The sequence below is a fragment of the Lolium perenne genome, chromosome 4 (assembly GCF_019359855.2).
Source record: "Lolium perenne isolate Kyuss_39 chromosome 4, Kyuss_2.0, whole genome shotgun sequence".
NCBI classification, from domain to species: Eukaryota; Viridiplantae; Streptophyta; class Magnoliopsida; order Poales; family Poaceae; genus Lolium; species Lolium perenne.
In genome coordinates, this window is record NC_067247.2 from 331119892 (window position 1) to 331133849 (window position 13958).

General features: G+C 44.1%; 1 protein-coding gene across 1 annotated transcript; it reads right to left on the reverse strand.

Annotated features, from left to right (window-relative positions):
• Nucleotides 1-8299: 8299 nt before the first annotated feature.
• Nucleotides 8300-11201, reverse strand: LOC127296458 (large ribosomal subunit protein uL15c). The gene is made up of 3 exons (XM_051326539.1): nucleotides 10697-11201; nucleotides 10430-10581; nucleotides 8300-8646 (listed from the first exon to the last, which is right to left on the reverse strand). The coding sequence occupies exons 1-3, from the start codon at nucleotides 11109-11111 to the stop codon at nucleotides 8425-8427; spliced, it is 789 nt and encodes a 262-aa protein (XP_051182499.1). The 5' UTR covers nucleotides 11112-11201; the 3' UTR covers nucleotides 8300-8424.
• Between the last annotated feature and the right edge of the window lie 2757 nt (nucleotides 11202-13958).

A 13958-nucleotide genomic window follows, 5' to 3' on the forward strand; every position in this document is an offset into this window, starting at 1 on the left:
CTCGTGGGATTATTCGTCACACAAGGACGAGCAGAGATCATTTACAGGAGATGTAATTAGCTACCTATGTTTATATTTATATTGGAGGCGACGTTAACGTGGGCTTACGTGGTTGTTAAATTGTTCTTGTCACGAATTCCACGGGAACTTGTAATCCATAATTGTAACCGGACTGAAAGGTATCATTGCATGCTCATGATAGGCACTGGACGGGTCAGTCCTGCATTGCCTGTCAATTAAATTCCTCTCAATTGTATAAATCCCCATTACTTTTCATTGTATACATTGTCAGAGTATCATTAGTGACTTTATTTTTTATTACTCCCTCCAATCCATATTATTTGCCACTCAAATGGATGTATCTATAATTAAAATATGTAGACACTATCAGTGTTAAGTAATATGAATTGGAAAAAGTATATATGAACTTGTGTCCATATTATTTGCCACACAAATGGATGTATCTATAATTGAAATGTGCAGATACATCTGTATCAATGTCAAGTAATATGAATCGGAGAAAGTATATATGAACTTGATCGCCGTTAGAATGTATCGTAGACTATTAGCTAGTATTACATCCATTCCAAAGTGTAAATCCTTTTTACAGTCAGCTTTGAAAAAAAAAAGTCTTACATTCCGAATGGAGTTACTTCCTCTATCTCAGTTTACTAGCCGTGCACATGTACCTATGTCGTCAATTTGATATATATAATATAAATTATACTACCTTCATCCCAAGGCTTAAGGCTTATTTTTTCAGAAAGTCAAACTATGTTAAGTTTGACTAAGTTTTTATCAAAAATCATTAACATGAAAAGTACAAAATCAATATCATTAGATAGATAATAAAATATATTTTCATATGGTATCTACAAAATATCATATTTGTTCATAAATTCTTCTAAAATTTTGGTCAAACTTTACTCTATTTTATTTTTTGAAAAAAATATAGGCCTTAAGCATTGGGATGGAGGTAGTATAATATAAAAATTATACCATTACAAAGTATAAAATCTAAAGTTTCTAATGGTATATTTTTTGTAATATATATCTTATATTAAATTGATCAAATTGATGATCTAGAGATACCCGTACGACTAGTAAACTGAAACGAACGGAGTAGTACTATGTAGTGATATTTAGACACAACAACTAGCGCGCTGCTCACGATCTATCTTTTTTTTCTTAGATAAACGATCCTTCAGCTTTCTTAATCGAATTCATGATCCATCCAAGTACCAACCAGGAATCAGTTCAATGTTTATTTCAAGTAATGACCCTTGACCATTTTTATTCATTCAGCCTCATGTTCCATCGTTTTTTATTTACCCTGGGTTTTAGGTTTAATCAAAGCAAATGCTTCATAAAATTTTACCAAGTATGTAAGCAAAATATTACTCCTTCCGTTCCTTTCTATAGTGCCTATAGATTTTTTGTCTCTTTGATTGCGTTATAAATTTAAATTAAAAGGGGGATTAAATCAATAGTACTCCTGGGATTCGTCACTGCACAACGAGAGATCATTTAGCTACTCCTACTCATGCATCATCCACCTGGACATCCACCTTAGCATCTGACGCGGGGGGAGGCCGTACGGAACAAAACGAGCTCACCATGATATAACCAGGACCAGAAGCAGAGACGCGTGGACCAAATGGACCGGGCCGGCGGTTCATACGCTGGTCGCAGCAACTTGCCGGGTGAGTGTAGGTTCACCCCTGCTACTTAGGTACTTGAGCTTAGCCAGACAAAACCAAATCCAAAGCTGGAAAGCGGTCCTTGCTAGCTACTCCTGGAGTTTTACCCCCAGCTAACTAGTACTCCCAGAACCATTTGTGTAGTAAACGCTGAGCGTGACTCGGAACTGCGCGTTGGCGTATGTATGGTGCCTCTTCGTACAGTTTCCGTGCCGACACTTTGGCCTGAATAACAGAGTATTTTGCCGCGGATCAAATCTGTTCGAGCTTCGAACCGCGGCGCTCTGTTCTTCCAGTTCAACGGCCCTGCCGCTATGCTAGCTGGAGCACGCTAGCGCAGAAATCAAATTCGATAGACGAAGCGCGCTGCGTATTTATGGCAGGCAGCGATGAGCTGATGATCGATGGTGCTGCTGGAACGGCCATGCATGTCGTGGTGGCCATGTGGTCCGGCTCGGCCGCGGTCGAACCGGCCGCGCGCGTGCTAGCCCCACGGCGCGCGCATGTCTGGCTCGTCTACTGATCTGAACTGCAGCAAACATCGCACGCACGCGCGGGTGTCGTGTGTCAAGAGTCACTGACAGGTCGATCGATCGATCGATCGGGTGCGTGCGACGCGCGCGGATTGTCGGTGCCGGAGATGCCTGGGTCGTCGTCTCCAGCGTTTCGCCGTCGGCCGGCCGACGAGCTGTACATTACTGGAGGTCGGGTGTGGCGTTGCGTGGGAAGGGATGGGGGCACCGGCACCGGCAGGCAAGCACAGCTCGGCGTCGGCTGTCGTCGCGGTTGGGAGGCGTTAAATGCGTTGGGCTGGCGCCGGGTGGGTGTTGGTTGGGCGCGCCGAGCATAGCATACCATACCAGTATACCACCATGCACAGCCATCCTTCCCTGGCTGGCTGGCTGGCCTTGTCGTCGTCGCCACGCGCGCGCCGCTGCATGCGGTTGGCGCGGAAGGGGCCGACTGAAAGTTAATGGCGAACGTTCCCGTCGCTTTTGCTTTTGCTGTGGAGAGACCGTGCTGCCATGGAGGTGGGAACAGGAACGATAGAGGAGGACGGAATTTATTGCTCCATCTGCTAGTGGTTCACACTTCCCTTCAGAGGTTCAGACGCCACCTCGGCTTTGTGTACGTGTGTCCGTGCGACCGAGCGAGCTCCATCCATCGGAAAAGGTCTCCTTGTCCTCGCGCTCCGATAAGCCAGGACTCCAGGAGTTTCCACGTCCCTGGTTGCCTACGACGAGTCCAAAAACAACTTGTTTCCTTGTTTTTAAGTTTTGCTCGGGTGCCCCCTCTTCAAAACTTTGATCCTCTATGGACGATCTTCCAATACCCCTTCCTGGGCTAGCTTATTCTTTCACTTTAGTGGTGGTGTAGGAGAAGGAGAACACCGAAGCACATCTCATTTTTAAAAGGATCCACTTTCAACAACTTGAAGATACAGTGGCCCTTGGATTGGTAAGCATGCTACAATGTGTGGCCAGCGATGTTAACTAGCATTGTTACCTTCTACATCATCCTGCTCCATATGCCATTAGAAGGGCTTTCGCATGGGCGGCTTGAGAGAAGGTCACCGGACGGAAGTGCACTGTTAATTGAGAGCAAGTACGTAAGCCCAAGGACCACGCGGGGCGTGGAATCTCCAACCTCTCAAAATTTGCGACGGCGTTGCGGCTGCGATGGCTAGGGAATGAGTGGTGGAGGACCCTGAACCATGGGTGGGGGCTTGGGAACCCTTGCACCATGAAAGATCACGACCTCTTCGTGGCCGCTATGGTGGTCACCACTGGAAATGGGGTGAAGACACTCTTTTGGGAATCCGCTGGACTAAATCGAATGCGCCCAAAAGACATTGCTCCTGGAAAATAACAAAGATTGCAACAAAAACAAAATCCACGGTGGGGAAAACCTTGGGACGATGAGTTTTGGGTGGCTAACATCAACACCCAAGATGGCCTCTCGGCTGAGCACATTGCACAATTCCACAAACTACATCTCCATTGTTGTCGATGGTTTGGGGAATGTGGGCTTGTCCGCCAAAATCGTGTTTGGATGGCCGACATACTAAATAAAGGTGATAACAAAATTTTGGCCATTGCAAGTAGTCGTATTTGGGCGAACTTGGAAAATTGGTGTCGGCTAGTTGACCTTCGACGGCATCAATAGACCGTGATCCCAACCGTTAAAGATTGGTGGAGAGATGTGATCTAAAAGGAAGAATGCCATGGCATCTCTTGCAATGCTTGTTTCATAGGAAATTTGGAAGAAAATAAATGCTAGAGTTTTTTTTTTTTTTTGGAACCAAGCTTCAACCACTGATATGCTATCGGTGAAGATAAGTGAGACGTGGAATGTGGAGCCTCACAGGGGAAAAAGCGCTTGGTAACATTATACCGCGAGAGTTTGCGTTGTGCCAGGACTTGTAAGCAATGAAATTGACAAATCTTTTGCCTTGTTTCAAAAAAAGAAGTTTAGTTGCGGGCCTCCTTTTACTTCATTTTGGCTTACAAATGTTTTGAACTCTACTATTGAATGAAAGTGGACGGTGAGTGAACTCTTTCGTAAGTACAAAAGTATTTTAAAAAATATCAGCAAAAATCCTGCGAAGCACAACAGAACTGTTGACCTAGTTCATGGCATGGATAATAATTCATATCAGTCGGAGGATGGAACGGTCAGAGCCTTCGGATAGCGTGACGTCTGCCCTGCTCCATCGTGTGGTCCTAGCCGAGCCACGTCACGGGTGGGTGGGAAGATAGACAACGTAGCTGGGGCCTACAAGAACGTTTCTCTCTCCCCTATCTCATGTCTTCGTCCCCAATTTCTCACGGAGAGCTCATCCCCGGTCACCACCGACGGCCCCTCCTCCCTCGGCAACTGTTGGTGCCGCTGCATGCACGACTCCCTCCTCCCCTTCGGCGACTATATGTGCCGCCACGTGCCCTGACTCCCTCAGCCTCGGGTGACCATTAACGTGCAGTCCTGTATGGCCGCCGCCGACCGAGCTCCGCCTTGCTCGAAGAGATGGGGCGAACGGGTGCAGTCGTCGGCACGTCGCTTGCCCGCGAGGACGCCATCTCCGGCCGACCGAGCTCCGCCTTGCTCGAAGAGATGGGGGTGCTACCTCCGCCTGCCATGCCTCTACCTCGACCTGGTCTCCTTGAGCCCAACTCTAACCGGAAATAGAGGCAGGTCAGATGCGCTCTCTGCAGGAGGAGGTGCTGCAACAACGGCGTCGAGGCGACGAGTTTCCGAACCGGAGATGGTGGCCATGTGCACCACCGTGCCGGAGATGGTGGCCATGGGTGTTGCGACCGTCGTTGGTGGGTGCTACGAGGGAAGATCGGATGTGCTGCCATGCGAGATCAGGGGTGTTGCAAGCCAACACCGACGTGATGCCCACTAGCAATGGTGGTGCTTCTGTTGGGGCGGGGCTGCAAATGGTCATCGATGGTGCTGCAAACCGTCAGCGGCGGTGCTGCAAACTGTCAGCAGAAATGCTGCAAATGGTCATCGGAGGTGCTACAAATGTTTTACGTTTCTGCTATCTTAGTATAATATTTTTGCTACAATGTCTCGGGGAGGCTTGTGTTTGGCGGGTCTTTTCTGTTTTATTTCTACGTGAACCGGTTTTTGCTTCAATGAAGTAAAAGCAAAATTGTTTGTGTTGCGACGAAACAAAGTTGGGATTTTTCCTAAAACTAGACACGTGTCAGGACTGTGAAGTTGGAGGCTGGGAGGTGCCTCCGGAGGATTTCTAGCGCTGTTCTTATGACATACCCTCTGATGTCCAGACTCCAGACATAGGACGTTGTCATCTCATATTCTCATGCATTCACTTTGCATCGCAGACTGACAGTACATGTATTCGAACGGGAATAATATTGGGCCAATAATCAATTGCCTCCTAAAATCCAGGCAGATTTCCTCAGCAGTCGACGTGCCGTGTCTGGTGCAGTGCAAGCATTCGTCTTAACATTATGCGTGGCTTATGGCGCACTGCAGCCTGCCAATGACCTGACAGCCAGTTTTGTTTGTGCCGCATTTGTGTGAAAGAAAATATGAAGGTGATTCTATTCACTGTGTTCCCATCTTTCTGAACTAGACGCTGCTCGATCGAAAAATGAGAAGCAGAAGCAACAACTAGTGAAGCTTGTGAAGGTACCGTAGTTGCTGCTGCGGAGGCGGAGCTTCTAGCCATTGAGGATGGGCTACGGCTTGCGCTGCTGTGGTCTCCACTACCAATTACAGTGGAGACGGATAGCTCTGAAGCTGCTGAGTTGATCAAGGAAACAACGCCAAATACTTCAATCTATGCTTTTACGATTAGTGCCATTGGTGAGATGTTACAGGAGAGAGACATAAGTGTAATCAAAATTAGCCGCGATGCTAAGAGGGCTAGTCATGAGCTGGCTAAGATAGGTAGGATTGATCAGAGAACTGCGATTTGGTTTGTGGATTTGCCACTGGTGGTTTCCCAAGCCATTGAACTTGATTGTAACCCTCCTACCATTTAATAGATTTCTCTTTCCCCGGAAAAAAAAAAAACTAGTGAAGCTGTGGTAGTCGACTACTGCGCCTAATGTCCCCTAACCAACTGTGACGTCTTTTTCTACTTATGCTGCTGACAAAAAAAAATGCACCCTATAATATAATCTCTAAACATAAACAAGAAGCCCAGTTGTAAAATGTGTTCTAACTTGCGTAGCTAACTTCTCGCCACAAATTCTGCTTGGCATGTACTAGAGAACATAGATCATCTGTCTTCTCACATGCAAAATAGATGAGCGAGACATCCGATCCCTTTGCCCTTGTCTGGGGAACTTTCTCGCTGGTAGCATGAACCGAAGCGGCTTGTTTCCTTTCGAAACCGAAGCAGAGCAGCACGAAGGGCTGACAAGGGAAGAAACAGCTTGCTACACGCTTTCGGAACAAACTTGGCTTAGTAAGCATATATGCGCACGAGACCACGAGTCTAATTCCATTATGACCGCCCTATCTGTGATTACCTATACAAAAAGTCAACGACATCTCTACTTCTAAATCTCTGTTCCTAAATTCAGTTATCTGACAAGTTCGCTTGAACCAGTAGGAAATTTGCTTCATGCCAGCGGCCAATTGAGAAAAATTGAGAGGATATTTCTAGCAGAGTTTTAAAATGTTGAACAAGCATCAGACATGTGTATTGTTCAACTATTTGCAGCGATATTAGACTTCATATGCTTAGTGCATGGGTTAGTGTGTTCCTTAACTAGTTTGTCAACGTGGTATCATCTACATATGACCAGTCAAAATGTTGTCATGCAACATTCATAGGAAATCAACATGGTAGTAATAGACTAATTAGATGGCTTGGTTTCACATAGTGGCGATGGGATGTATGTAGGTCTATAATAGAAAGGGCTCCTCCCAGCTTACCTATTAAATACAACCACAAACTATCACTGTCGAACATATTTCAAAGGAAATGGTGAACACATGGGAATATAGTGACTTGCAAACAACTGAAACCAGATGCAATAAGCCAGATCAACAAGTACCAATGTCAGGACTTGGGAGGGAACAAGAAAAGGGGATAATTCTCATCAATGGAAAAGATGATAGTACAGATAATCACTATAATTATTGATATATGCACATAATGTCGTAACAGGACAAACCTCCAGACAGGGACACAATCTTGGTAGGCATTTATGTGTGAACAATCGTGGAAAAGCAGTAGTGTTTTTTGTATAGTAACACTAATTGGAATCCATGGATACCAGTTTCCAGGGAAAATTCACTGTCCATACTGCAGATTAAATCAAAAATGTAATTCCTCGTGATGTGTCAGAGTCAGCATTAACTCCACAGCCCATAGGTGCTACGAAGATTGATCATATAGAAGTGAATGTATTTAACTGGAAGTTGCTGTTCAACCAGCAGTCAGTTATTATATGTAACTTGTATAATAACTGTCCTAATCTAGCTAACTCCTTGAAACACGCAACCTTAGGATGAGGTCTGTTGACATGTTGTGTTCACATATCAATTGTTATGCGTGTATAGAATGAGTTTGCACTTCTGTCTAATAATTGCAGATTTTTGTCTGAGGGGAATGTGCATCATATATGCACGCCGCCTACTGTCCAGAAACCACGGAAGACGTTGCACAAATGAGAAGCTCATAGGTACACATCAGGGCATGAATGGAGAATCTGAGATGATGATTTGATTCTTTCCAGAATTCTCTGAAAGAGATAACTCTATTGTTTCTTTCCAGAACAGATTTATCCTCCAGAGTTGAAAGAAGAAAAATGGCGAGAAAATAGCTGGCATATAAAGCATCACAGATTCATATCACCAGGTGAAGTACTGCCACATGGATTTAAATGTCTGAAGACATCTGATACAAGTGGGGACGTGATTTTTTTAAACATGAACCATTGATTCCTAAAACCTGTTGCCTTATGTTACTACTGATCTTTATTTTCATGAGCAAAAATTCTATAAACTAGTGCTTTGTTTCAAGAATGCAAACATGGTGATCTGTGAAATCTACTCTTTCTTTCAAGAAACATCCACAATAGGGACCATGCATGGCAAGACTCTACAAAAGATGGCAGAAAAATACTTTTCATATGACATAAATACAAAATCCATGGTACATGGAAAGTTTGGGATGAGATGGAGCAATAGACATATGCTAAAGAGAAGGGTAGAAAAGTACAGTGTGTAATGAACTCTATGTAGAGGTCGCGTCAGATTCACCAGCGCCGCCGTTTTTCTTTTTGAAGTACTCCTCAGCACGTGCTTGGTTCTTCACGTAAGCTGCTGGTAGCCATTTCTTCCGCTTGGGCAACACTGTTAAAGTACAGCCAGCTGCCTCAAGTTTCTCCTTGGCCGAGGAGGAGAATGCCCCAGCCTTGATGTTCAACTTGACTGATACATCACCATCTCCTAAGATCTGCATATTTGTAAAGATAACATTAACATAAGTCATACAGACCAAAAAGAAATGGCATTCACAAATCAAAAGTAGCAGATGAAGTCCGTTTTGGTGCAGATGATACAAATGTTTTCATAATTCTGAAACTGATTATTTGAAGGAAAACTGCAAGGGAAGCCAATGACAGAGAGTGAGCTAGGTTCACTCTGAAGCTGTTTTTTTATAAGTAATGGTTACACAATTGAATCCAATAGAACTTCACTGCATGGCGCTAGAATAAACGGATATTTTCAATCAGAAGTGCTTATAAGTTGGCTCACTGGTTATCTGCTGAAATCAGAAAAGTGGGAGTAGCCATTTGGGTGCCAGTGAACGCAATTTATGGCAACATATATGGTGTGCCAAACAAGGTAAGAATTTTCGGATGGCAAGTGTATATTGATGCACTAGCAACCAAGAAAAACAAATGGCAGCAAACATTGGAAAATTCTGGTACTTGTGACATCCGTGAGCTGGCATAAAAGTATAGCTCCCACATGACTGTCATGTGCATGAAGGCTGGAGCTCAGGGACATAATTTGCATCGGCACTGGAGTACCCCAGCAGAACATACGTACAGGTATACAGGACCTTCCTGGTTTACTTTGTCACTAGATTTTTAAACATCTAGATAGCAAAGAAACTCGAGCTTTAGTGTTTCTTCTGATCTGGAAAGCTTCACACCATAATGACATTATTCATTTTAAAGGAGATTCTACTGTCCATGACTCGGCTCAACTTCTAATGGACTAGGCCCACTCCGTACAACATGGGTACTCTAAATCTGAAGATGTGAAAGGAAAATGACACATGTTTTCTCCTGGTTTGCTTGATGTTTAGAAGATGTATCAGCATACTAATATCATTCTAACTCATGGATGTGGCAGCCTAGTGGTAGGCAAAAATCAATGTGGATACAGCATATGAAGAGGTAATAGGAGGTGCTTTAGTTGGAGTTATACAAATTATACAGGTGCAGTTGTCCTAACTATCTAAAAAATATCGATACATGTTCATGTGCATAAGCTCATGCTTGCTTCGAAGGACCTTATCTGGTTAATCATACCGATCAAGCGGTCATTCTCAAATCTGATTCTTTTTTGGCAGTTAACATAAACAACAACCCAACTTCAGATAAACCAAGTTGGAGTATGATGAACATCGATGCTAATAAGGTTGCTCATGAGTTCACACGACTTGCAAGGAGAAGCAGCGAGTACGGTAATTTTGGATAATCATGTCCCTACTAGTATTTGTTCACTTCGTGTGCATGATTGTACAAATTCGGTTATTGATACATCAATTTCTCTTTTCCCTAAAAAAGTGCAACATATGTACTAACAAGTGAACTAGTGAGGACAACAAAAGTTAAGATGGAAGGACTTCCATCTGCTGAACATCAACTGTTACCAGCAGGAGAACACATATTGTAAGGATAGCATCCCACATTAGAAATTAAATATAGACAACTGTTCTAGGTCCAGTCTGGTATTGCTGTGCTGCGTTAGGGAATATAGCTAGTTAGGGTAATATTTACTATTCCCAGTAAGGTTTTCTAGTTGCATCTCAAGAAAAGATGATGTCAACTATCTGTGGAGTCTAAAAATAGAAACAAAATGTAGCTTGCAGTACGATGTCAAATTACGCCCAGCTCGGATACAGAACCAACTAAGTTACATAGGGCCAGAAGTTAAGCTAAACACTCAAATGCAAGGACACTCAGGATTCAGTAAAATAATCAGATAACTATCATAGGTTGTACCTTCAGTGGAAGTTTTCTTTCTCTGCCAGACGGGTTGATCAAACCCTTGGATTTCAATGACTCCAGTGAAATCTCCTCACCGTCCTTGAACCCACCCTGCGCTATGTCTCTCAAATTGAACGGCACGTACTTTGGCAACCCAATGTGCATTCCTGAAAAGGCATGGCATAACTAGCATCAGGTTGCTTTGAGCACCTTGTATGAACAATGTAGGATGCAGAGGGCTATAGTGCTCAGTGGCGGTGTGTTTAGATTGTAATGACTCACCGCCGGCGATTCCGCGGAGCTTAGGCAGACGGCGGTAGAGCGGCATTTGCCCGCCCTCGAATCCTCTCCGGACGCCGGGTCCCGAGCGCGACTTCTGCCCGCGCATGCCGAACCCGCAGCTGGCGCCCTGCCCCGCCGAGATACCGCGCCCCTTCCGCTTCGGCTTCCGCCGCGACCCCTTCTGCGGGCTCAGGTTGTCGAGGGCGAACTTCTCCACGGGCGCCGCCTCGGCCGCGGCCGCGGCGGTGCACACGACGGTGACGCGGCGTGGGGCGCGCGCGCGGAGGGGGAGGGCCCGCCGGCCGGTGAGGGAGCGGGGAATGGCGGCGAAGTGGGAAGAGGAGGACGTGGTGGAGGCCGGGAGGTGAAGGAAGGCGGCGCCGGGAGCGAGGGAGAGCAGGGTGATGGACGCCATGGCGGTGGAGCGGGGAGAGGGCCGCGCTTGTGCGCAGCTCGCGAGTGTGGATAGAGAATATAGAAGGGGAGCGGGATTTGGGAGAGAGATAAGATGGAAGATAGGGCTATTCCCGAGTTTGTTTTGTGTCGTTTTTCTCTTTTTTTTTCCCAATTGCTAAAAAACGCTCGGGTGCTGGTTGTCCGTCCGAGCACTTGCTCCTGGTCCGTCCGATGTTGTTGATCAGACGCGCAGTTACGATAGCGTAGATAATGACACCTTCTCCGCCCTCCATCCACACAACCACACCATGGGTTGCCCACCTACCATGTTCCCCATTCACAGCCGCACCGCCACAATCTCCACCGTCTCCCACACCGGCGGCATGCCGCGTCACCTCGGCAACCCGAAGACGGGGCTGGGAAGAGAGACCGGCATGGCTGGCTGGCGGCTGCTGCTGGGGAAGAAGGCAAGGAGGGGGAACCGGGCCAGCTCCTTCAGGGTCCTTCAGAGTATTGCTGGTGTGTTTTTACTGTTGATTGCTTCGATTATGCTCCAACTTTTTTTTTTGGATCGATGCATATTCTGAACTAGTAGTCACGCAAGTGGTTCAGTTTATTCTGCATCGTTGCAAACACGTTCAAGTTTCACTTTACATTCATGATGATGCATAGTATTGGCCTGACTACAGAGTGGACATCTTGTAGTTTTTAACTGTCACATGTTTGTATTTTGTAGGCGAAGTGGGTACTTTCACTATATGTCTAGATGAACTGTTTTCTTAAGGATATCTCTATAGGTGAACTGAGTTGAATCTACATTAAATACAAATATATGTAAACGGTGCCCATTCTACTATATATTTACAATCCTATAAAATTGGATATCGCTGAATTGAGCCATTCTGCAATGTCAGTCTTCTCGTTCTCCCGCTGGTGGTCACCTGCACGAGCTGCTGCCGGTGCCGGCAGTGCAGAGGCCACCGAAGTGGGGCAACATCAGGGCTGAGGCCATCGCAACGGGACGATGGCGGTGCCACGATTACGCCAACAAGACAAACAATTTTGGTTGCTTCTCCCATGTTCAAATAACCTTGTTGTTTTTGGTACAAGTTTGTCTTACCATGGATCCTATCCCCGCCAAAAAATTCCGAGAACTAGGAAATTAGTATCAAGTTGATGTAGCAACTTTATGTTAGTTGTTTATTAACCATATCTTGCGATTATTTAGGTGTATTTTTTGGGCTTTTTATGCTTATCTGCATACTAGATGCTATTTTTAAGTGCTAGATATGGTGAGATATCATAGTGTTGTTGTGTTGTCTGTAGTACATAGTTGTGTATTGATTGTTATTAAGTTGTCCATCGATTGCCTGTTAAGTTGCATACTGATTGTAGTTAAGTTGTCTACTTTTCTTGTTAGGCGATTAACATAATGTCTGTTCTGCAGGGTGTTCTTTTATTTTTCTAAGTTGCTGTTGCATAAATTACATTTGGTGTTCGGCAACACACACTTAGTTGTTATTTATCTACCTGTAGTATGCATTTGCCTTTTTTTCTTGTGAATTATGCATTTGGACTCCATAGGTTCATGATGCTACCTAAGTTGCTTATCATGTTTCGGTAAGTTGATTATCCACTTTAGCTTAAATTGTTTTATGCTTTCTCCTAATTTGCAGCTTGCAGTCCACCAAGTTCTAGGTACTTAAAAAACACAATAAGTTGTTTATTCCATTCCCTTAAGTTGTTTATTCCATTCCCTTAAGTTGTTTATTGTCCATTTATTAAGTTGTTTTTTACATATCCATGAAACTAGGGTTATTAATTTTTATTCACGATGCAAATCATTTGACATGATAAGTTGTTTATGACATTTTTATTAGCTTGCTTGGCCACTTCTATAAAGTTGTTGCTCCTTAGTAAAGTGATTTTTTTATGGGAGCTTCGTTATACATGCATGTGCTAGGTGTTTTAACTTTTCTGTATAGTCAATCATGCAAATGCTTTAGTTTCTTAGCTCGTCCAACTAAGTTCGTTGCGACACTATAGTTGAGTTTGAGGAGTTGTTCATTTTTTTCGACAAATGAGGAGTTGTTCATAGATTTTTCTTTGCTAAAAAACAAAGTTGTCTATGTTCCATACTTTTTCGAGTTTACTTTGATGTTTTAGCAACATCCTTAAGTTGCTTTACACTTTATCGCTTATTCCATTTTATTAAGTTGATTAATGACTTTAGCTTAAGTTGATTAGTCATTTCATCTTAAGTTGCATTCCACTTTATCCTAAGTTGCTTTTTCCATGTAATTAAATTGCTTCCACTTTATCCTAAGTTGCATATCATGTTTTATTAAGCTGATTATCCACTTTAGTTCATGTTGTTTTCCGCTTTCTCCTAATTGCTTATGGACTAGGGGATCATGACTCCATGTTTGTAGGTCACCTTGGTTAAACACTTGCATTTTCAATTGTAGGTTGGGATTATTAAGTTGTTCGACACTCCTCTAAGTATATATATTGATTTTATTTCCAGCAATATTTGTCTCATCGTGTCTTTTTGCACCAGCGGTAGCTCATTGAAAGAGTGCCTGATCTAGTTGCATCCCAGTTGGGGGTGTATGCAACTAATGCAATGTCAGCATCAACTCATCCTATGAGTTGTCCCAGGTTTGTTCTTTGTTGCATACACTTGGTCATATATGAATACAACTAAGCTTCTGCGGGTTTTTTTTGTTGTTCTCGCTGTCAATAACCTGGGATCCCACATGTATCTAATTAATTGTCCCATGTTTGTTGTTTCTGTTGCATATGCGATACAACCAAGTTAGTTCATACATTGCTTTGTTGCTTCATGAATATGCTTAGTTGATTG

Excerpts from the sequence above, each read along its gene's own strand:
- LOC127296458 (XM_051326539.1), bottom strand. The coding sequence starts at position 11,111 with ATGGCGTCCATCACCCTGCTCTCCCTCGCTCCCGGCGCCGCCTTCCTT. Across the intron at positions 10,582-10,696 it reads GCTCCGCGGAATCGCCGGCG|GAATGCACATTGGGTTGCCA; the intron begins GTGAGTCATTAC and ends ATGCCTTTTCAG. Across the intron at positions 8,647-10,429 it reads AAAGAAAACTTCCACTGAAG|ATCTTAGGAGATGGTGATGT; the intron begins GTACAACCTATG and ends ACAAATATGCAG.